Source organism: Amia ocellicauda, chromosome 10 (assembly GCF_036373705.1).
Source record: "Amia ocellicauda isolate fAmiCal2 chromosome 10, fAmiCal2.hap1, whole genome shotgun sequence".
In the NCBI taxonomy this organism is placed as follows: domain Eukaryota; kingdom Metazoa; phylum Chordata; class Actinopteri; order Amiiformes; family Amiidae; genus Amia; species Amia ocellicauda.
This window is the reverse complement of record NC_089859.1, coordinates 902485-923488: the sequence shown is the minus strand read 5'-3', so window position 1 is coordinate 923488 and position 21004 is coordinate 902485. Positions and strand designations below refer to the sequence as shown.

At 42.3% G+C, this 21004-nt stretch overlaps 1 protein-coding gene across 1 annotated transcript in view; it reads right to left on the bottom strand.

The window, feature by feature from the left end:
• Positions 1–218: 218 nt before the first annotated feature.
• The window catches only part of stag2b (STAG2 cohesin complex component b), a 39275-nt gene continuing 18489 nt past the window's right edge, over positions 219–21004 (bottom strand). Inside the window, exons 2-34 of the mRNA XM_066714679.1 lie at positions 19907–20051; positions 19604–19682; positions 18531–18692; positions 18090–18186; positions 17711–17787; positions 16814–17018; positions 16443–16594; positions 15442–15515; positions 15041–15164; positions 14770–14868; positions 14368–14447; positions 14096–14203; positions 13537–13648; positions 12705–12822; positions 12238–12341; positions 11804–11896; positions 11069–11158; positions 10580–10783; positions 10419–10489; positions 10166–10253; positions 9978–10058; positions 9487–9579; positions 9163–9337; positions 7710–7849; positions 7521–7622; positions 7246–7394; positions 6842–6970; positions 6514–6719; positions 6145–6394; positions 5451–5561; positions 5105–5231; positions 3451–3528; positions 219–2931 (exon numbers count right to left, since the gene is read on the bottom strand). Coding sequence (XP_066570776.1) covers positions 2908–2931; positions 3451–3528; positions 5105–5231; positions 5451–5561; positions 6145–6394; positions 6514–6719; positions 6842–6970; positions 7246–7394; positions 7521–7622; positions 7710–7849; positions 9163–9337; positions 9487–9579; positions 9978–10058; positions 10166–10253; positions 10419–10489; positions 10580–10783; positions 11069–11158; positions 11804–11896; positions 12238–12341; positions 12705–12822; positions 13537–13648; positions 14096–14203; positions 14368–14447; positions 14770–14868; positions 15041–15164; positions 15442–15515; positions 16443–16594; positions 16814–17018; positions 17711–17787; positions 18090–18186; positions 18531–18692; positions 19604–19682; positions 19907–19950 — 3846 coding nt within the window. The 5' untranslated portion in view covers positions 19951–20051 and the 3' untranslated portion in view covers positions 219–2907. The remainder of the gene's footprint in view (positions 2932–3450; positions 3529–5104; positions 5232–5450; positions 5562–6144; positions 6395–6513; positions 6720–6841; positions 6971–7245; positions 7395–7520; positions 7623–7709; positions 7850–9162; positions 9338–9486; positions 9580–9977; positions 10059–10165; positions 10254–10418; positions 10490–10579; positions 10784–11068; positions 11159–11803; positions 11897–12237; positions 12342–12704; positions 12823–13536; positions 13649–14095; positions 14204–14367; positions 14448–14769; positions 14869–15040; positions 15165–15441; positions 15516–16442; positions 16595–16813; positions 17019–17710; positions 17788–18089; positions 18187–18530; positions 18693–19603; positions 19683–19906; positions 20052–21004) is intronic.

Here is a 21004-nt window from a genome sequence, read left to right as displayed (position 1 = left end):
TATCAATATGAAGTATGCACTGTAAACGGACACAATAAAGACTTGATTTTGGGGGCTACTTAAAAAAAGTTTACAAACCTGAAGTCTGAAACATTGCGAACTCTGGCCGATATTGTGATTTCAGATTCACCAGGTGACAGGAAGGTTTGTTTTGGTCCTTTAGTAAAGACACTTGTTGTTGTGTTCAAATACAAAGTAGCACAATTTTACCTTGATGCAACCTTTGAAATGATTTATTGTAGGCATGTGGTTGAAAATAAAGTAAACAAAATGTACAGTTCCTGAAATGTTACTTACATCATTTTGTGAAGACTTTGTGATGTATAAATTAATGTTTTCCATACAACTTGGAATACGTATGACCACTTCTTTATTTATACTTTCCCATACTCCAATAATAAGACCTTTACATATTGAAGATGCATCTTAAGACAAAAATATAAAGTGTCATATACTTTTCTCTTCGCTAGTTTTAATATTGAAAACTGGAACACTTTTAATAACTCATACAACTGAAACGTGACGGACTGGGGGGTTAAAACAGGAGGGTCTGAGTGAATAAATATTTGCTGGTAATTTAGGATATGTAAGATTATCACACGACTGCAGAAGGTTTACTTTTATTCAAAAATGTTACCGTCTCCAGACAAATACAAATCAGAAACAGTACAGTGGAGGACAGAGGGTGGGGGAAAGGGAGCAGGGCTGGGGGGGACAACAGAGTGAGGTGTGTGTATCTATACATATATCTCTATATATATCTATACACACACACACACACACACACACACACATACACATATATATACATATATATACATATATATATATATATATATATATATATACATATATATATATATATATATATATATATACATATATATATATATATATATAGCTGAAAACACAGCTTTAAAGGACTGCTCACACAAAGAAACACCTTTAAAAATAGAAAGAAAAGTTTAACTATATATATATATATACATATACAGACACACACATACACACACACACACACATTACAGACAGTACTTCTGTTAATGAAGTGGTGAAAGGAAAAAAATAAACACACTCGGCAGTATTCTTCAAAGCATAAGTATTTACTTACGTAACAATAATTACGTAAACCAAAAAATGCCTTATCAATAGCATTTCTACTCTCTTCTTCTCAGTATAACACTAGTCCAACTCGATGGTTTTTGGCTCCCACAGCCCCAGAACTGAGACTTAAACAGAACCGGTTTGACTTACTTACATGGAAGAGATCTGTACGAGAGATCCACGGAGGTTTGTATTGCAAGCATATTAAGGCATGGAATGATTATAAAGAATATTCCCAATAAACAAGACATGTAACAAAAGGAGAGGAGAAAAACAAATAAGAAGTACATTTTGTACTATAAGTTAATGTTATACTTAAGCCCACATCTAGCTGCCCAAGCATCGCAGAATAATGTTCATGTCCAAATAGGGTTTTAAAGATTTTTATGTTACAGACTTTATTTAAGGATTTGTGAAAGGACATTTAAAATTTAAAAACTTAAAGCTGAACTTTACAGAATACCATGATGGATAGTTTCTCATGAATCTGTTATCCAAACTAATTTACATATACAGGAAAACAAAAAAAGGTCTTGAAACCTGAAGACTGTTTTGCAAAGACAAAGAAAAAAACAATATAAAATACAAATTTAAAAATCTTTTTTTTTTCTTTTTTTTATGCATGAATACCCATGCGCTCATTTTTAAACATTGTTTTTTTTTATATATATATTTCTGAAACCTTATAATTTTAGGTTGGAATTTAAAAGTAAGAAAAACTAAACAAACTGCGCGATTATAAAATCAGCACCAATTTATATATATAACTTTATTTAAAATTTAGATACCTATTCCCACACTCTAATAAGCTGTATAATTGTGTTTTGAGAAAATTATTTTCAGCAAACATACTATACCAAGCTTTTTTTTTTTCTTTTTTTTTTTTTAATTTCTTTTTTTTTTTTTTTTTTTTTTTTTATTAGAGACACAATACAGTGGCACTACTGGAAAGATTTGCACTTACTTCCTTAAAATTAGTCTCTCAAAAGGACAGGCAAACAGTTTAAATCTTTGGGTAAGCTTAAGGACTACTTGAATACATAGTCGCATCCTCATTAGTTTCCAGCACGGTGGCGACACCTCAGAAGACGCAGCGAACGGGGAGTCGTGTTTCAGTCTCACAATTCATGCCCAGACATTACGAGGCATTGGAAACTTCTCATTTCCTTTCGTGACGCGACAAAAAAGGAAACAAAACGACGAGCAATCAGAGTCACATTCCAACATTAAACACCATCGGTCAAAGAAGCAGCCAAAAAAAAATAAACCTGAATACATACTGTACTCAATAACTTGCTTATAAATTACTACTGTACACCTGATTACTTTCTATTACAAAAAGGGATATAAATTAGACAAAATCTTATATATGTTATAAAAAACAGTTCATCCCCATGTTTAAAAAATATCACCTCGATTCAGAATTCAGATCAATCCCTGGACAGGGTCTCGTGCTCGAGATGCCGTCCTGCCTGCAATGCAGACGCCTGGCTCCCGCATTAAATAGATTTCAATCGACACACAACATATGGCTAACGTGATTTTAAAAGATTCCTTAATTATCTCGGCCACTGCGTAACTAAACAGGGAAAGCTTACCCAATGATTGCAAACTTTTTAGTAGTTTTAACAAAGTCACCTCAACAGGCAAACCGTGTTGCCCCTCAATGCATTTAGTCCAATGAGCGAGTCCAATAAGGGTCCTTCACAGAGGAGAAAAACATCTGTACAGCATCAGGAGGTTCAATGTCAGAACACAAGAAACTGTCTCTTTCCTCTCAGCAAATCTTCCACGACAGTCTGCTCAGAACATCGAAACCCCGAGGACCTGCAACCAGAAAAACACGAGTTACACAGATGTGCGGGCAACAAACTCGCCTTATTCAGTGTGGAGCTGCTAACGTGTCAAGACTAATCGACCGGGTCGTTATGTACTGTAGGTTCTGATTTAGACGCCAACTCTTAACTCCATTCCTCCGAACACAGATTTCATTTTTCAGAAGCCCCATTAGAACATGTCCTTCAAATGATCAAATGATTATTTGTTGCCACCTAGTGGGAAGAAATAAAATAAAGCTGTGCATTTCTGTGTTGTAAATGATCGACTGAGCTTCAGTCTCTCATTGTTTCCTAATCAGATGCTAGACAGGCAGACTTTCAGCAGGCCAGGAGAAAAGGCATTGAACGTTCTCTCAGTATCTAAACTGAAGGCTCCTGGGGCTGTTCTATCGTGCAGGAGCTGATTTCTGACTTCACTGCTGGGTAGGTTGTGTTAGTTACGTTATCAACTGCAGCAATCCTGGAGTCTGGGCGGCCAAGTTAGACATCAAGAGGAAAAAATACTCACAGAATCATCCATGATCGAAGCAGGATCAAAAAAGTCCGGTTTGAGTTCGGATCGTTCTCGTCGGTTCTTCGATGGCGGCTGTAATTCACGGAGAAACAAAGTACAATAACTCCACCTCTCAGACATGCCACGCCACGCCCTGCCCTGTCCAAGACTTCCGAACTCCTGTGTGTCCCATTGAGGACTTTCACAAAACAAGGGAAATGCTGCCACCTTGTGGTGTCAGAGCCAAATACAAGTGCAGTCGAGTCTAATCCAGACCTGCCAACCCTGGAATTTGTCTGAGTATCACACCAGCAGCGTCAGCTAAAGACACTTAAACCTGTGGCGTGCATCTGCGCAATATTGCTCAGTCTGTCCTGGAGTCCTGGTGCTCCCTGATCCCTGATCAATATAAAGTGCAAGAATATTATTAATAAATAAAAACAGAGCCTCTGTAGCTACCCGAAAACATGTATATGTAGCTCATTGCTGTTTACTTTAGTGCTCAATACAAAAAGACAGGATTTAATGAATAAATGAAGTGAACAGCAGCAGTCAATGAATATTACCTAAAATAACAGTGCACTTTCTGTTCTAGCTAACCTTGCTACCCTGTGCACATCTGCAAGACGGCATCACACACGATAGCTTTTGTTTCCAACACTCAGACACGAGAGTGGAAAGTCAGCAGGTCTGAAGAGAACCTAGGCCTGGGGTATGGGGGCTGCCCCCTCCTGGGGGTTCCAAGGGGGCTTTGCCGGCATTTCTGGCTATTTCAGGAGTGTATCTGGCACTGGAATTACATAAAATAATCAGTGAACCTCATCAACACTCAGGCCAGAGCTTCATTGTGCGTTTGCTGATTTTATGTCCATCACACGAGTAATTACGGTATGTTCTATGTTCAGTATTCTAATGCTCCGTGTATGCGTGTAATTACGGTATATTCGGTTTCCCAGGTGGTGGTGTTTTGAGGGAGCCGAAGCAGTCACTGTGCTGAGAACGAGTAATATGTGGAGACAATAATTAAACTACAGTCAACTCTTGTCGATCTAACGGGTGCTTGTAATTCAATCTCTCAGCTCTCTGATACCTTGTTTAGTTAATATAAGTGTTTGCGCTTGACTCGAATTGTCGCGATGCTTTCCAGTAGACGCTGTTGCTTCAACACGTCTCTCGACTTACGTGGTGTTGACGCATGTCTTCGGTCTCGGACCGTGCCTGAACTTCACTCTGCATTGCTGTGACTGACCCTATGGCGCTCCTCACACACTCGCACACGAGATATTCTCGCCCCTCATCAACTCCTCCTTGCTATATTTTTAATCAGCTGCCACGTGCACGTGATTAAATGTTTCATAATGCATAAACATTGAGATTGATTAAGACAATGAGCAGAGCCAATCATAAAGTTCATAACAGCAATTGTGCAAAACTTCAGCCCTATTTCTTCGTATTTTGGTGTTACAGTGCCTACACGCTATGCAAAATGCGTACATGTTGGCAGGTCTGCTAATTGGAATTCACTTGAACTGGTGAACTTATTAAAGCAAATGGAAAAAAATGCATTTGAGAGCTGAGAGTAACATTTAACCCCTCACACACAGTTTACACCTGCATCCGTGTGCTCACTTCACTTCACTTCAGTTCAATGAAAAGTCTAAATTCTCACCAGATCGATATCCATGGTGTCAAAGTCCATGCCTTCGTTGAGATCCTCGATGCGCCCTTCAGACGACATCATGACATCTTCTACGATCGGCTCCTCGTCATCTTCCATCAGACCGGTGCCGCGCCGGCTGGAGCCAAGAGAAAGATAGACATTAAAATAATAATAATAATAATAAGAGTTGGCACCTTCGACAGATGTTCCACGTTTCAATGTGCTAGATCAATATATTTGCATATTGAAACTGACCGTATTAGCACATCAGATTGAACGTGAATCTGTTCGCTGTCTAAAACAGGCAGTGGTTTATCAGAGCGTGTCTGTGTCGCTCTCGCGGTGCGTGACTCACATGGCGTGCTGCAGGTTGGTTCTCAGTTTGGCGTAGTTCATGGCAGCTCGCTCCTGCTGCTGCCGGACCTCCTCCTGTTGTCTCTGAGCGAGCATCCAAGTTACCTGGGTGCTGTGGAGAGCAGGAGAGAAACATTACACACCTACAGCACTCCTGGGGTTCAGCCTCGCATTTCGGGAGGGTCTGTGTACATCTTGAAGTCGTGTGTGATCAATTGTCTCCAGAAGTATTTCAGTAGAACTTGAAAACCTGCCACTCGTACTAATTAAAAACAACTCTCACAGCTCGCAATCAGCACTAGCCTCTCACTATCCTGTCTAGACAGACGCTGTATAGATGGAGACTAGTCTGTCGCCAGCCCTACGACTTCTTGCTCAGTGAGCTTCTCGATGCGCCCGTGTGGTCAGAACTGGGGCTTGAAAACGTAGGGATCTGACTGCAGGGATCAGACCTTCACGGCACCTTCTGCCTGTCACACGACCGGCTGATTTACTTGCCGAGAGCTGTATCTGCTACGTCAGAGCTGTCCACACCATCTGCGCTTTGTGGTCGACTGTTCTGCCATTTAATTTCTAAACTACTGCTGATACTGAGCGTGTTAAACCACAGCACCCTGGCCTCGTGCTTCACCTTTCAGTGACCTATAGGTGAGACCACACGAGGCAGCAGGGCGCTCTCTCGCTGGGGCACGTACTTGTAGTCCATCGGCGTTTGATGGTGGTGCTGAGGCGTCTGTTGTTGCTGTTGCTGTTGCTGTTGCTGCTGCTGCTGCTGCTGCTGCTCGGCCTGCATGGGGTAGACGCCCATGTAGCTGTCCTCAGGTCGCAACCTCTTGGGGTCCCTCATGACGGTGGAGGTGAGGTGCGGTGAAGGCATCATGACCGGCGTCTGCATCGCCTGCTCCCGGTTCAGCCACATCCCCTCGCTGCCGCTGCTCTCCTCGGCTGCAAAGCAAACGCAGTAAGCGGGACATCAATGCTCGGCCGGGCGGCTCTGGGGACATATACGGCCACCGCAGGCTGGGGATTACTTAGCGGGATGACTAATCAGACGGGATCCTGACCTTCGATGATTTTCCGCTTCCCGGTCGCCGGCTTGGCCTTTTTACTCCGCACAGTGGAGCCGCGGCTGCTGATGCCACTGATGACAGACATGGTGTCGTCATCGCCGCCCGCCAGCAGAGAGTTCCTGTAGGAGATGAGCGGGAGCCAGCAGTCCTCCCTCCGCAGGGCCATCTGGAAGGTCATGAACTTCTCCAGGTACACGTGTCTGAGGGGAGGACAGGGGCACGGTCAGGGCACAAGAAAGCAACTACTTACCCCGGTGCGCTGAGGAAGACCCTTGACCAAGACCCTGGATTAATGTTCCCATGGTACCCAAAATGGACTTACACTGTCCTCTTGTCCTGGCGCAGCAGTTTGGAGGAGAACTCACTCAAGATGTCCAGGAAAGCGAGATTCACCGGCGGATTGCCTTCTCCGTGAGGACTGGGCTCTTTGAAGGCAAACTCGATGCCGTCTCTGAAAACAATCATCATCATAATAGGGTTTTTAGGCTGAAACATGAGGGTCTGAAGAAAAGCTGCGCACATGAGCGAGATGTTGAGTGTTAAAACCTTTTAAGTGCACCCTAAGAGTCCAGCTTCGGATATGAGACAAGTTTGACTACAAATATCCCTTTCCTCTTAATAAACTAAAAGTTCTTCCAATTCCATTATTTACTGGTCTTTAACAGACAATCCACTACAGAAAACAGCCGTGAAATGGGGACTGTATGGGCTCTGTTGGTGTCCTACTTGTGCAGCATGGCGATGGCCTCCCGGGTCTTCAGCTGGTCGAGGCCGAACGTCAGGGAGAAGCGTCTCGCCAGTTCCTTGATCCCACAGAAGGACGAAGACGACCGGTCAAAGTTATACCCCAGATCGGACAACATCTCGTTGAAGAGCTAGGAGAGTGAAGAGACGGATGTTATGCTATGAACTAGAGACGCAACAAAAAATCGAGTTTGCCCCCCACCCAGCCAAATGTATCCAGTATGAGCAGATGAACACGATGTGAAGAGGCCTCTGACCTGCTGTAAACTCAGGATGAGTGTCTTGGCGCACTGGATCTTGTCGATCTGTCTGGTTTTGCTCATAGTCTCTTTGATGATGTCTCCATAGTCGTTGTAATACTGCAGGGGGAGGAGGAACGGTGTTAATGGGACGCAGGTACACAGGGATTAACTGATCCAGTCCAGTCGAGCAGATCCCACACATACCCTCATATACTGCTTGAATATGTCGGCCCCTGTGTTGATTTCCACCACGTTGTAGATGATGAGTTTGCAGTACGCGGCCAGCAGGTTTCGCCTCTTGTGCAGAGCTTCGATTTTACCCGCTTCGTCATCCTGCTGTCCATCTGGTTGGGAGGGGTAAGAAAAAGATATCAATTTTCACTTATAAACACACTAATACGCACGTTTCTGTTTGTTTAAATCACCACAGTAAAGGATTACACCAGTATTATAATGTTTAATTAAAATGTTAATAAAGGATGTTTATCTCCCCCTAGTGACCTGTGATAATTACAGCATGAAGAGGTTTTCAAGTTCATCACTTTCTTTGCCCAGGCAGCAGCTACCTTTTAAAAATCCACCTACTGGTAAAACATCATCTTAAAGTCCCTCCTTCTACAACAATGTAATGCTGCAATAAAAACATTTTAACCGCAGTAATTGCAGTTAATTAGGTGCAATTACAGAAGACGGTACTGCAATTACTTTATATTTGCCATTTAAATGGAAGCCCTACACATGCAATTAAACATTTGCTGCTGCTGGACTCAGAATTCATATGAGATTAAATAAACCACAGTTTGCATTACAGCTTGGTGTATTTTTATTTTACTTTATTGTATTTATGCATTTTATTTTGCTGTATGTTTGCTGTATGTTTACCAGTCTGTAAAGCGCTCTGTGGCTACCCTGCAAGTGCACTATACAAATAAAAATGGATTGATTGATTATGGGAAATACAATCAACTGAACATCACCATATAAACTGACCTTTATAATCACCTGCATACTGAAGCAGCTTGAGTTATCAACTCTACATGCCATAGATGTTTCTTCATTAAAGAAAATTTGTATTTGGAAAATATTGGATTGACGTTGCTTTTGTACGTTTTAAACGTGCTTAGGAAGTGCTGGGTTTTCCTTTAGTCCTTGAGATGTTAACACCGTTTGATCCTGGTTCCGCACAATGTTACTGTCATCAGATAAAATTTTACGGCCATTAAAAAAAGGCTTGCGCTACTTGCTGTGTAATCTGATGATGCTACTGTGTGTAATGTTACTTTTGGGAAAGCATGAGTAAGTCTTAAAGCATTTGCCAGCACTAGCCGCAGGTGAGTAGGCCTGTTAACCCTTCTGTTAACCTGTCTGTTAACCCTTCAACTGTTTCCGTGGAAAATAACGAATTATTTTTACCTCAGCTGCTCTATTTGAAGCCTGTATTTCACAATATAGAATAAACACACTGCACTGACTACACTATACTTGAAAGTCGAGAGTACAGTAACTACCAGCCTTGAAATGGTTAAGTATATGGATTCTGATTGCGTGACACACAGCGCTGTCTTACGATCGCCGACCCACTAAGGCACACTGAGTTCACCATGACCCAGGAGACCCAGGATTCCCGGTCTGCGGACCCCCGAGAGAGACGCCTCACCTGCGCTGTTGCTGTCGTCGTCCTGGTCGATGAACACATGGTCCAGGATGAAGTTTAGCAGCTCCGACTGCAGGGAGGAGTCGGGGTTGTAAACCAGCGGCTCGAGCATGTCGCGCCCCCCCGCCACGATCTGGTGACTGAAGATCATCAGGACGTCGCAGAGGATGGTGAAGGCCTGGAGAGCAGAGGAGACGGCGTGAGAAGAGGACCATCAATGCGACCAGAGTTTTGAGATACTATATAAGATATTGAACACAATATTTTAGGTAAGTATTACATGCACACAAAAAATGACATTACAGAACTCTCATTGCCAGTCCTTACCTGCTCTTTAACAGTTGTATTTACATTTGTCAGATAGCGCTGGCACATCAGGCAGAAAGCCCTCATCTGTTTCCTCAGATTCACCATATCCTCCTACAGGAAGACAGCAAAGCACTCCGATTAAGCGCCATTTACTGGAGTTGAAGAGGACTCGCGCGTACGGGGCTGAATACTTATTCGTCTTCCCAGAGACCTATTAAATGTGGACGAGTTAACGGAGCTCACTGCTCATAAGAGGACATCTTCATCAAACACCTCATAGGAAAGGCCTCGGATGAGAGGGTCTCTGCACGTGCCACCATAAGACTTGGCATCTTCTAAGAGAATCCCCAAATAACTGCTGGTTTTATATACGACATAAGGCATTTAATCTGCAGTGTGACCCATCAATAAAACAAAAACTACGAAGGCAAACGTGGCCTCAGACACTCGTGACCCCAGGATGGCAGTTTCTACACCAGCGCCTGGTGGCTCATTCCATGTGAACGTACCTTGGTCGAGCTTCCCTCCGACACCTTGGCAAGATGCCACAGGATCACGTAGTGTGTGCACTGCAGAGCGTGGATGACAATCTGAAATGACACAAGCGCGAGAGTCTCACAAATCGGGAGAGCCGAAGAGGAAGGAAGAGGCAGGAGGGACCAGACAGAGCGACCAAGCGATGCAGCGCTGTACACACCTGCTCGGGCATGTCCCCGTTCTCAATGCCCGTGTTGAGCAACTTGTAGGTGCTGCTGAATAAGTCCCACCGCGAGAGGTCATGTGCACTGGGAGAGAGGGGGAAACGTATATTTATACGTATCTTTAGTTTGATTACACACTTTACATTTCATTTTTAATCAGAATTTGTAGAGAAACAAATAAACACCAAAACACACATTCACAGGGCGAGAACAGTATTTTTTCTAAATAGATCTGTGGTTTGTGCTTACTTGTGGAAAGCTGTGATCCTCTTCAGGGTGGATAAGACCTGATAGGCATCGTCCTCATCCGGTTCTTCCCCCTGTCAAATGCGATAATGTCAAAACCTCAGCCCGAACGCAGCGTCAAGACCCGCTCAGATGTGTAACCCTACATTTCGCACCACACACACCTCCTGCAGGAAGTCCTCCAGCAGCCGGTTGAACTTGTCCACCAGCTCGTCCAGCAGCTGGCTCCGGGCGATGTCCACCCGGTTGAAGATGGTGAACTCCTCGTTGCAGAGGGCGTGGTAGGTCTTCGAGCAGGCCTCCAGGACATCCGTGTCCGTGTGCTTCTCCACGATCTCCCTGATTTGCCGTAACAAGGAATCCAAGTGCTGGGAAGAGAGAAACGTTTGGAATATTTTAATATCAAGTAGCCAGTATTAAATATGTTAACCTTCGCAAATGAATTACCAAGGAACTTCCCTCCCCCAACACCTCCATCAAGGATTGAGATCTTTAAAACAGGAAGAGTATTAATGCATTTGAACCCAATCTAATACAGAATTAACATTCAGCGCCGCTCTCCTGTACAGGCAGCCTAATTAATGTCAATATTGTATGTGAATAAGCGAGAATAGCTTAGAACTGAACATTTTTAATTAACAGAACACACTTACCTTTTCTAACCGGCCCGTGGTGTAGATCTCAAGATCGAAGAACTGGGGTAGGTGCAACAAATTGGTTACCTTCTCAGCATCTACAGAATACTGAGAGAGGTAGAGAAACGGACCGGGAACACAGGGTTAGCTTGGGTACCAGTCTGCAAGAAATAAGCCACAGCCTTGGACTCACCGAAGTGGCGTGTGTGACGAGTGGAGAGCAGTGCTCTGGTTTGGCACTCACACCGTCTCTAATTACGCATTGGTATCGTGAGGATCTGCGAGTTATTCTGGTGTCTAGGTACTTGCACCAATGGGCGTTTATTTATCCCACCAGTAGACACTTCTTAAATAAATAAATACATCTATTGCCATGCCATGGTGAAGAAGTCAGCTGTGTATTCACCAGAAACCAACTTAATTAAATCGCATGTTCCCCTGAAGCAATCACTCTATTAGAGTGAAAGCATGACTTAAAATAAGCAAACAATTTTTATTATTTCTAGCTGTTCAGGGTCAGTCAGTTTACTTCGATGAAAAGTATTCCTGAAGGCCAATTATGTCTTTTGAAGAGACCAAATAATATCAATACTAATTTCTGTTCCATAAATATCTGCTCTTATTTGTGTCTTATTTGTGTATTTAAAATAAATCTTACAGAGAAGACAAACCACGTTTGTTTTAGTCCCTTTCTAAGCTTTAACTTACACATTTGCATATGTACTAAAAGAACAAAAAGACCACTCAAATTACCTTTGCTAGTAATTGAGGCAGTGACACGGCGTAAAGCTCGGTTATTCTTGTCCGGTCATCCAACTGGGTTTTTTTTTCCTTTGCTGTAAGTACCTTGAAGAAGAGGGGGAAGAACAAACAAATCAGACTTGAGTGATGTGGGAACGTGCCGCTGTACAGTTCCTGTCAGTGCAATGACACACTCGCATGTGCGCTGGAAAAACAACAATCCCAGCCCAGCTGCCGACTCCTGGAAGAGGTCCCAACATCTCTCAATCACATGACTGTTTTAGGCTTCACAGTCAAACAGGCTCTTATTGATGCCAGTGGAGGATTTAATAAAAAAAAAAGCTGGAGGCACGTCAAGCACATAGTCTAACGTTCCAAAGATCATTCGGTGACATTCATGTAAAGCTGGCAATGAGCACTCGTAAGCTTGGCTGTGCGTGGCCTACCCTTTTGCCCGTCCCTCTGCCCACAGGAGGGTGGCACTCGGCGGCCTGGCGGATAGTGCAGAGCATGATTTCAATCAGCGCCGTCTCCTGGCGATCTGTCAAGGCTGAACAAAAATGAAATGGTTATAGTCCACTGTGAGCATCGAGGGATTCAGTCCTCTGGGCCCTGTGAAGAGCTACTGCCACTGAAGACACTCAACTGGCAATTAGGATCCCACATAAAAGAAAACAACACAAAAAATGATGTGATGTCTCTATAGATGTCTTAATAGGAATAGAAACCGGGAGAAGAAAGGTTCACACACTGAAATACACGTAACTGTTAAAGGGGTTTGAGTTTTGAGAAAGTGATGCGTGGAGACTTTGTGACGTTGGTGAATGCAAAACATGGTGCAGTGTGTCAGAAAAGAAAACAAGAGTAAAACTCCCATGATCCCCCAGTCCTGCCCATCACAGTAACCCCTCACCTTCCTCTCCTGGCAGCGGCTCTTCCAGCAGGAGGCTGATCATACACTCCCAGTCCTTCAGCAGCTCGCTGGCGCAGTCCCACATGCTGTCCACGAGGTAGGCGGCGTGCTCGTGCAGCTGAGCAGATCACACAACATTCACGATTCAGCATGAGGTTCGGCTGTCCAGTCACGAGCGACTAACGACGTCGATGCGTTTTGTCATCGGTTCACTATGTGCCGCTTTAATGGGTGCGATTAGGAGATGCCAGGGCTGATTAGTCCCTATCCTTAAACAAAACCGTCCGCCTCCAGCATGCCGTTTAATACTTATTTACCAACAGACCCTTTTCACAGTAATCCCTATTGACAATCTGTCACATTTCCCCACGGCGCTCTCACACTTGCACCTTATGAATAACACCCCCCGGGCATTCGCTGGGATCACAGCTCTGTGTTTACACTTCCTCTTGGCACTGGGATGGCCGTGTTCAGAGCTGGCTGAACTCTCCCCACACTGTGCTCCAGTTTCTCTGTGTTGGAGAGCTTCCCCGTGTCCCTTCACAGAGACGGATCTGCTGCCAACACATTGTTTTTGGTTTCGTTTTGTCGATTTACTCTAGAGAAGTGTTGAGTCTCCAGTGCCCTGGCATTCAAAAAGCATTCCTGCACATCAACAATGATCCATCTGTGATGACTTTCACAAACAGATTTTTATTCATTTTAAATGCTAATGAAACAAGGTGATATTAAGCTATAATTATTTTTTGGAAACATTTTCTGCAAAGCATTTGTAAGCGTGTAATAGTCACATTGAGCACACGTGGCAGTGCACAGGAATGCCCCATCTTACCTCGCTTTCCAAAAAGAAAAACACAATTGTCTTCACAAGATTGGCGTTTGCACTTTGCCGTCCCCTCCTCTTCGGCATCGAGTCTTCTTCAGGGTCCCGGTGGCTGAAGAGTCTTTGGTACAACAGGAATGGACAGAATTGAATTCGTTTATTTATCACACAAATGCATTTGGTTTCGAATCCTAACATCTCAGGATGTCTGATGCCTCCACATGAAGACACCTGGCCTGGGAGTTCAAACTACTCTGAACAAACTCCTGCGTTGGGAAAAGTGTTAGCGATCATCTTGCATTATTTGAAAATAAGTTTGAAAATCTTTCAAATAAGTTGAAGTAGAACTTAATTCTGATCATTTGCATTTATACCATTTTAAACCCAATTCTTTGACCACATTTTTGGCATCACAATTCTGTTTGCATTTTCTTCAATGATCAGATTCCTGAAAATAAGTTCTGTATCATTAAGTTCTATGACATATACACACACGCACACATATACACGACAGAACCTAATTAAAATGCCAGCTATTTCTTAATGAAAACCTCCAAGACAGACTTACTTTTTGTAAAGGAACTCTCCTGCAGCCACAGCCACGGGCCGATGGGCCGAGTACACTAAGTGATAAACACTTTCACAGTCTTCCGCCGTTAGCACTTCATCGCTACTACTGCAATACACAAAATAACAGGCATTCAGACATTTTATTGAACCTATTCCTTTTGTACAAAGAGGGCAGGACGGTCAAAAGTAACACCATTAAAAAAAACATACGTATTACTGCAACTAATGACATTTCACTTTAAAACTGAAGTCTGCATTGAATATACCTACTGTAATACGAGGGTCAAAAGCTTTATTGCTTGCACTGCAACATCGTACTCCTTGTCCAGTGTCATTGACACGATTCGATCCTGTCAGGGAACACATCAAGCGAAAGGATTGTGTTAATTAACACAAAGTAAATAGATCACAATTAACTGCTTAGTTACAGATGCACTATATACACAAATAGGATTTAATTTTAGGCAGAATTTAGATCCAATCAAATGTAGCTAATCATCAGCTCATTCATACTATATATAACTTGTGGTCTGTACAGGTAATGGCAATATACACAATGGGCTGTGGACTGAAGCTTACAGCAGCCAAACTACAACATGTCATCAACAAGGCGAGTTAAATAAGAGCTACAGGTTGTGCAGAATGCAGCGCATCAGGAAAACAAGTGCTGACCTTGAAGCGGCTCGTGAAAAGCTCCAACTTGGCATTCAGCTCTCGGTTGTAATACAGACCCTGCAGAGCTGTGAGACACTTGAGCCTGACCTCCCCTTGCTGGAACAAGAAGCGATCATTCACATCAGAGTGGTTACATGTAGCCAAATACATAAAGGATATAATTGTACAGGTTATTATATTGCCTGTTTCAAATCTGAAACTGCAAATATCCCATTTAAAGGCCATACGTTAAAGCACACAGTTTCAGTGACAGTAATAACAAAGTTACCTTGTCATGCATGGTCCATCCCACATACTTCAAGTAACTGTCGTTCAGAAACGCATCACTGTACATCTTCATCCACACCCCGATCTCCTCGATGCAGATGGCACGGATCTCCGCTATCGAGTCCCTGTCCGACGGTGATCAGAGAGAGTGTATTAACTAAAGCAACACTTTACTCAAAGGCCACACACCACAGGAAGGACTTGCTCTTACATTTGCAACTTGAACCTGACAGATAAGCGTGGTGGGCCATTTTCTGTATCGTTGTCTTCCACATAAAGACTATAACAATAATCACTTTTGTTTGGATATGCTTTTTACTTTCAATGTGACACAATGAAAAACTGGAAACACAAATCTTAGCCAAGCACACAAACTAAATCTAAATGCAAAACCAGACGTACCGATATCGGTGAACAAAAACACCCTTGAATATTGCGTTCATCATGTTTTCAATTTCATCCTGATTTTCTTGAAGCTGTGTGGAAAAATACACAATTTTGAGACATGAAGACATTGACAAGCTGATCAGCCTTCTTTTTTTTAAACAAGCATCATACACCCCTGAGATTCAGATCAGCCACAACACACTCCCCAAAAAGAGTGGAGGGGGATTTAAAACAGTCTACGGGCTCCCCACTCTAGCATCAATATTAATAACAATGATCATCTTAATGGCAGTTGAGGCTGTAAAAAACAAAAAGCCCTTTTCCTGCTTGAAACCAGGCTTCCTGAATTCAATGCAAATAGCCAGATGGTGACCCAGCAGGCGCCAAAGTTATGTAACTCAATGTTAATTAACACTGCCAGCTAAACATAACTCCATCGCAGTGAGAAGTCTTTCTGCCCAGCGATCAGACGCACAAGACCAGATTATGGAGTCGCAGCAGCTGCTAACAGGTAAGGAAACTCAAATTGCTCTACGACTGATGCACAATCAATACAACGGTATATTTCAGTCTCTGGCCTTTGTATCAGCCTGTTAACATACTCGCTTGAAGGCCACACTTCAGTGAGGGCTCTCGGGTCTAACGCTGCCTTCTTGCCATCAAATTCATTTCAGAGAAACTGTCCCCATTAAACACCAACGGCAGATTCCAGTTGCGTACCGACATAACGGTGCTATTCTGTCAGAGTGTATTCGTGAGATATAAAAAACACATTTTAATGAAACTGAAAATTAAATTTAAAAAAGTTTTTCATTTCTCAAACATGCCAATTATCGGCTACTTTTCAGCTCGTTAAGCAGCAGTCACCAGACTAATGAGCGCGCTCTTGGAAAGAAAGGCTTTTCCTTTACTGCAGGCCGAGGACGGTAACCGATCTTGACAAGGTGATGCAACCATTGGAAGATATTAATTTCCTGCCCCCACGCCAGGGCACCAACGGCCTCGTGTGTTTCTACCTCTTTGCGTTTCTGCAGCAGTAGCTCCAGCCGGTCGTTGGCTCGCTTGCCGATCATCTTGTTCCTCTCGGTCTCGTACTGCCGCTGAGTGTTGTCCATATTGATGCTGAGGTTCAGGGCCACGTTGACCAAGGCGGTCATCAGCTTCATGGCTGGGGAACCAAAACAAACGACATCAAACAAGGGCGACTATTCTGTGGTGCCACCCATTGAGAGTCAGAAAAAACATCTCTCATGTTCACTGTCATTAAGAACATGATTAATGGGGTCAACGATACCCTGTGCACAGGAATTTCTAAAACACGCCTGATTGCACCCACATAAGCAGGAAGACTAGGACTTCTGGAAAGTTACAAATCTTTTTTTTTTACCTGCTAATGTGCTGGTATGTCTGAAGGCCCGGACCTGCGAGTCCGAGAGCCCGGTGAGTAGAGAGATGACTGTGTCCATCATGTACTCGTCGTAGATGATGCTGTACTGACACTGTCGCACGAGGACGCCGATGAACTCGCAGAAACTCGACTTGAACTTCTTCCACTGAGGGCCAGCGATCGTAAGCGGATAGTCCCCACTGTCCTGAAATGGTAAAAAATAAAGTTAATTTTGCTTTTGCCGTTTTTTTTTTTTGTTTTTTTTTACTTTTTGGCAAAGTTTCAAGCTCAACCTGTCTAAAAGCAGGTTAAATTACTATTTTTAATATGCACATATTTATAAACTCACAGAAAATGCATTTACAATAATTGTTTTTAAATAAGCTTAAACATAAAATATACAGGGTTGGGGGGCAATCAATAAAATGAAGGACAAAGAGCTTAAAGATCAATAAACCAAGAAAGTTTTTTTGGATGACAATAATAGGATCATTGAATGAGTCAAGTGCAGATGTTAGATGTTCAAGGAGGTAAAACAAACAAATTACTGGTAATAAAATATTAAAGCACTAAAGGTTTCAAACCTACAGCATTCTCGGTTATACATTTCTTATTTGTCAATCACTGGATAACCAGATGGAATATCTTGGATTTTGATAGCTGTTACAAGAGAACTATAAACTAAATCTTTGCAAGTGCATAAAAGTATTCTAAAGCAAAATTAAATTAGTCACAATCTCTTGCCGGCAGCAGAGATGAACATAAAAGGGGGAACGAGGAAATGTATTTCTATACTTCAATCCCACAAAATGGCAGATCGTTACTACAATTAACAGCTGTTGGTCTTCAGATGTTGAGGACTGATATTGTAACACCTGACAAAGATTCAAATCGTACCTCATCGAACTCCTCTGTCATCTTCCTGATGATTTCTGAATTCTGCATGTGTCTGAACATTTCTGCCGTTACAACACCTGTGACACAAACGAGATGAAAGCAACATTTTAGTCATGTAACGGCTGCTGTGGTTTTTTGATCCTACACTTCAAAATCACACAAAAAATGGTACTAGGGGCTACAGCATCAACTCTACCTGAATAACAAATGCAGCTCAGGAACAAAAACATGGAGCCTGCTGTATTTACACAGCAAATAGCAACTAGGCAGTGAACTGAGAACAGACTGACTAGAATGTACTTTACAGCAGGAAAGGACAATGTACTGCATTAGTATCTTAACAATAACATGCGCTCAATTCAAAGACAGCGACAGCTACCTTTGCAGCCCGAACACTGGATGAAGAAGTTGATTAAGTCCAGGAGCGCAGTGTCTTTGTCATGCTTGTAGGATTCAATCCAGTCATCGACAACAGACTGCAAACACAAAAGTAATCAACACTCAGAGACAGGTGGTTGCTTTCATGCAAACCTGAAACAGGCATTAACAATGACATGATTTAAGATTTGAATTGCATTACTGGGGAAAACAGAGTGAAAAATGTGTTTACATTGGGGGGGGTTTCTGCTCTTCATAAAAATAACAGTTCTCTTTAGGGACACGATGAAAAGCACAACTGTTTTCTGGCGGGAAACAAACCTCTCTTCTAACACAACCTGTCAACATGATGTTTTATGATGACAGGCTCTCCAGGTACAAAGGCACACAACAGACAGATGTGGAATCCAGTGGTGCAGCACCTCTGCTCTGAATAACTCACCTGCATGGCACTCTTTCCCATCTTCACCACCTCAAACAGCATCATGTTTTCCATCCCATTTTCCTGGTGGTGTCCATTCATCCGGCTGAGACCGCCCCCCCCCTTTCCTCCATTTCCGCCCTTGCCCTTCTCCCCCGCAAGCTTCTTACCCTTCTTGACGGTCTGCGATACAGATGGACAAAGCAATCAAAAACAAGCAAACACCAGCAGCAAAAACCTGGAGTAAACAGTGGAATTGACAAAACAATATCACAGTGATCGTGGCCTCTCTTTACACAGCAGTTTGAGCCATCTCCGGTATCATACATACAAACATGGATACATGTATATTAAATATACACATGCACACATATACAGGTGGTAAAGCAGATCATATTTTCCAGTAGGAATAATTATATTATTGAGGGTTGTGTTCTTGGACAAGGACTCTGCATCAAATAAATCATAGCTGTGACCGACAATATGTCAACAAGATACAACTATACATCTCTATAACCATTTAAAACAGTACAATTATGTTTCAAGTGCTTAAATGTATCAGTGGCGTACACAGGATTTTGTTTCGGGGGGATATGACATTTGTTTAATCAGTTAAACCACCAAGGCAACAAGAGAACTAAAAGACGAATATATAATAGCTATGCTTAATTGGTGAGAGAAGACACCTTATTTTCAATCCAGAACACCTCACAATAATAAAGAAAGAACTTTGGAAAGAACTTCTTCCCAAAACTGACAACACTCCAGGCACAATTTCACATTGCAATGATTTAAAAACTTTAATATACACTTAAATCATTATCATTATTATGAAGAAAAAAATAAAAAAGCAACTCCCTTGGATACATCACTGATTACACACACACATACACAGAGATGCACACACACAGAGACGCACACCAGGGAGAGTTGAACGGGTAAGTGCGTGGGCGCTGTTGTGTTCATCAATTCAGACATGCCTGGGATCATGGCAAGTTTACAAAATGTGAAATGCGTCGACCTTAGAAAATAGGACTTTGGTACCAATCCCTGTCAGCACAGGTAATTCGAAATGGTTTCTTAAAATGTCTTACTTTTCCTTTCGCTGGCTTTGGATTCCTTCCATCGGGATCCTCAAAGTCAGTATCAGAAGAGAAATGTGTATCACTTTCCCTATGGAAAGAAGACGGACATAAATTCCACAGGATCACATTTATTGGGAAATATTAAAGCTATGAGATGATTGAACGAAGCCAATGGTTTCACTACTGAGACTCACTTTTGAACTTTTGGATTGCAGTCTTATACAATTGAACATGCTGAAAATAGACGTTTTAAGAGCTGTTGCGGGTTGGTAGGTTCGTCACAGTAAGACAGACAGACATTCAGTGACTTACTGAGGAAAATGAAACTCTGTTTGTATTTCTGGTGCTGCTATCATTTCTTTAACATCTTCTGTACCACCTCAACTTAGTAAGGACGTCCACTCTTCATTAACCACACCAGTCCAATCCTGAGATATCCTCCTGTTCGCTGGAAAACCTGGAAACCACAACAAATAACCAGGGAGAGGTCAATGAGGTCTTTCTGTAGAAACCACATATACACAAAGTGCATATTTTCTTTTGTTTTCAAAATACTATGTCAGTGTAGCTGATCATGTTAGAATATACTGTGCATGTACAAAAATAAACTAGAGAAAACTGCAGAATCTCCTTGAATACAGATTTCATAAGAAATTGACTGTCTTCACATGCACAAGCTAAGCAAAAATCACTTGCAGAAGACTGATAAAGTCATTCTTTATTCGGCCAAGCGCCTTCCTCATATATCAAGGAAGGCGTGAGGAGGAATGAAGAGGAGGAAGCCAATGTGTGTCGGTGGTGTGTTACTGTCGAGTAATCTGTGTTGATGTTAGTGAATGAGTAGTGTTGAGGTCCTTAATCAGGAGATGCTTATTTTACAAACGGACGGGTGCGTGGAATTATGACCTTGAATGTTACACTCGCTGTATTAAGATTTGTTAAAAGCAATGGAAGTGAATGAATAAAATAATAGTTATTAAATGATTGAATTACACACTAAGAACATAAGCGAAAAAAATAATAACCTGAAGAAACTAAAGCGCAAGCGCACATGATCCCCCCCCCACCCCGCTAATTTACACTGATATCATGTGTATAAAATTAAAGAATTATAAAGCTGATTTGCATTTTAATAAATTGGAAAGCAATGTAAACAAATGCAGAATGTTTCATGTTCTTTTGATTAAGATGGTGAAGTGGTACACAGCTGTTTTTATTATAATAACTATTTTGTATTGGCACATTATACAGAAATGTCCGTCTAAATGTTAATGCGCCACTATAAACGGCTGTGGGAAATCTGAATCTGTACCATTTTACAGCACATGTGTTGCGTGATTACTATTACTTGTGTTACTGCTGTTATGTGACAGTAAATCATACTGTGTATATGTGTGTATATATATCCCA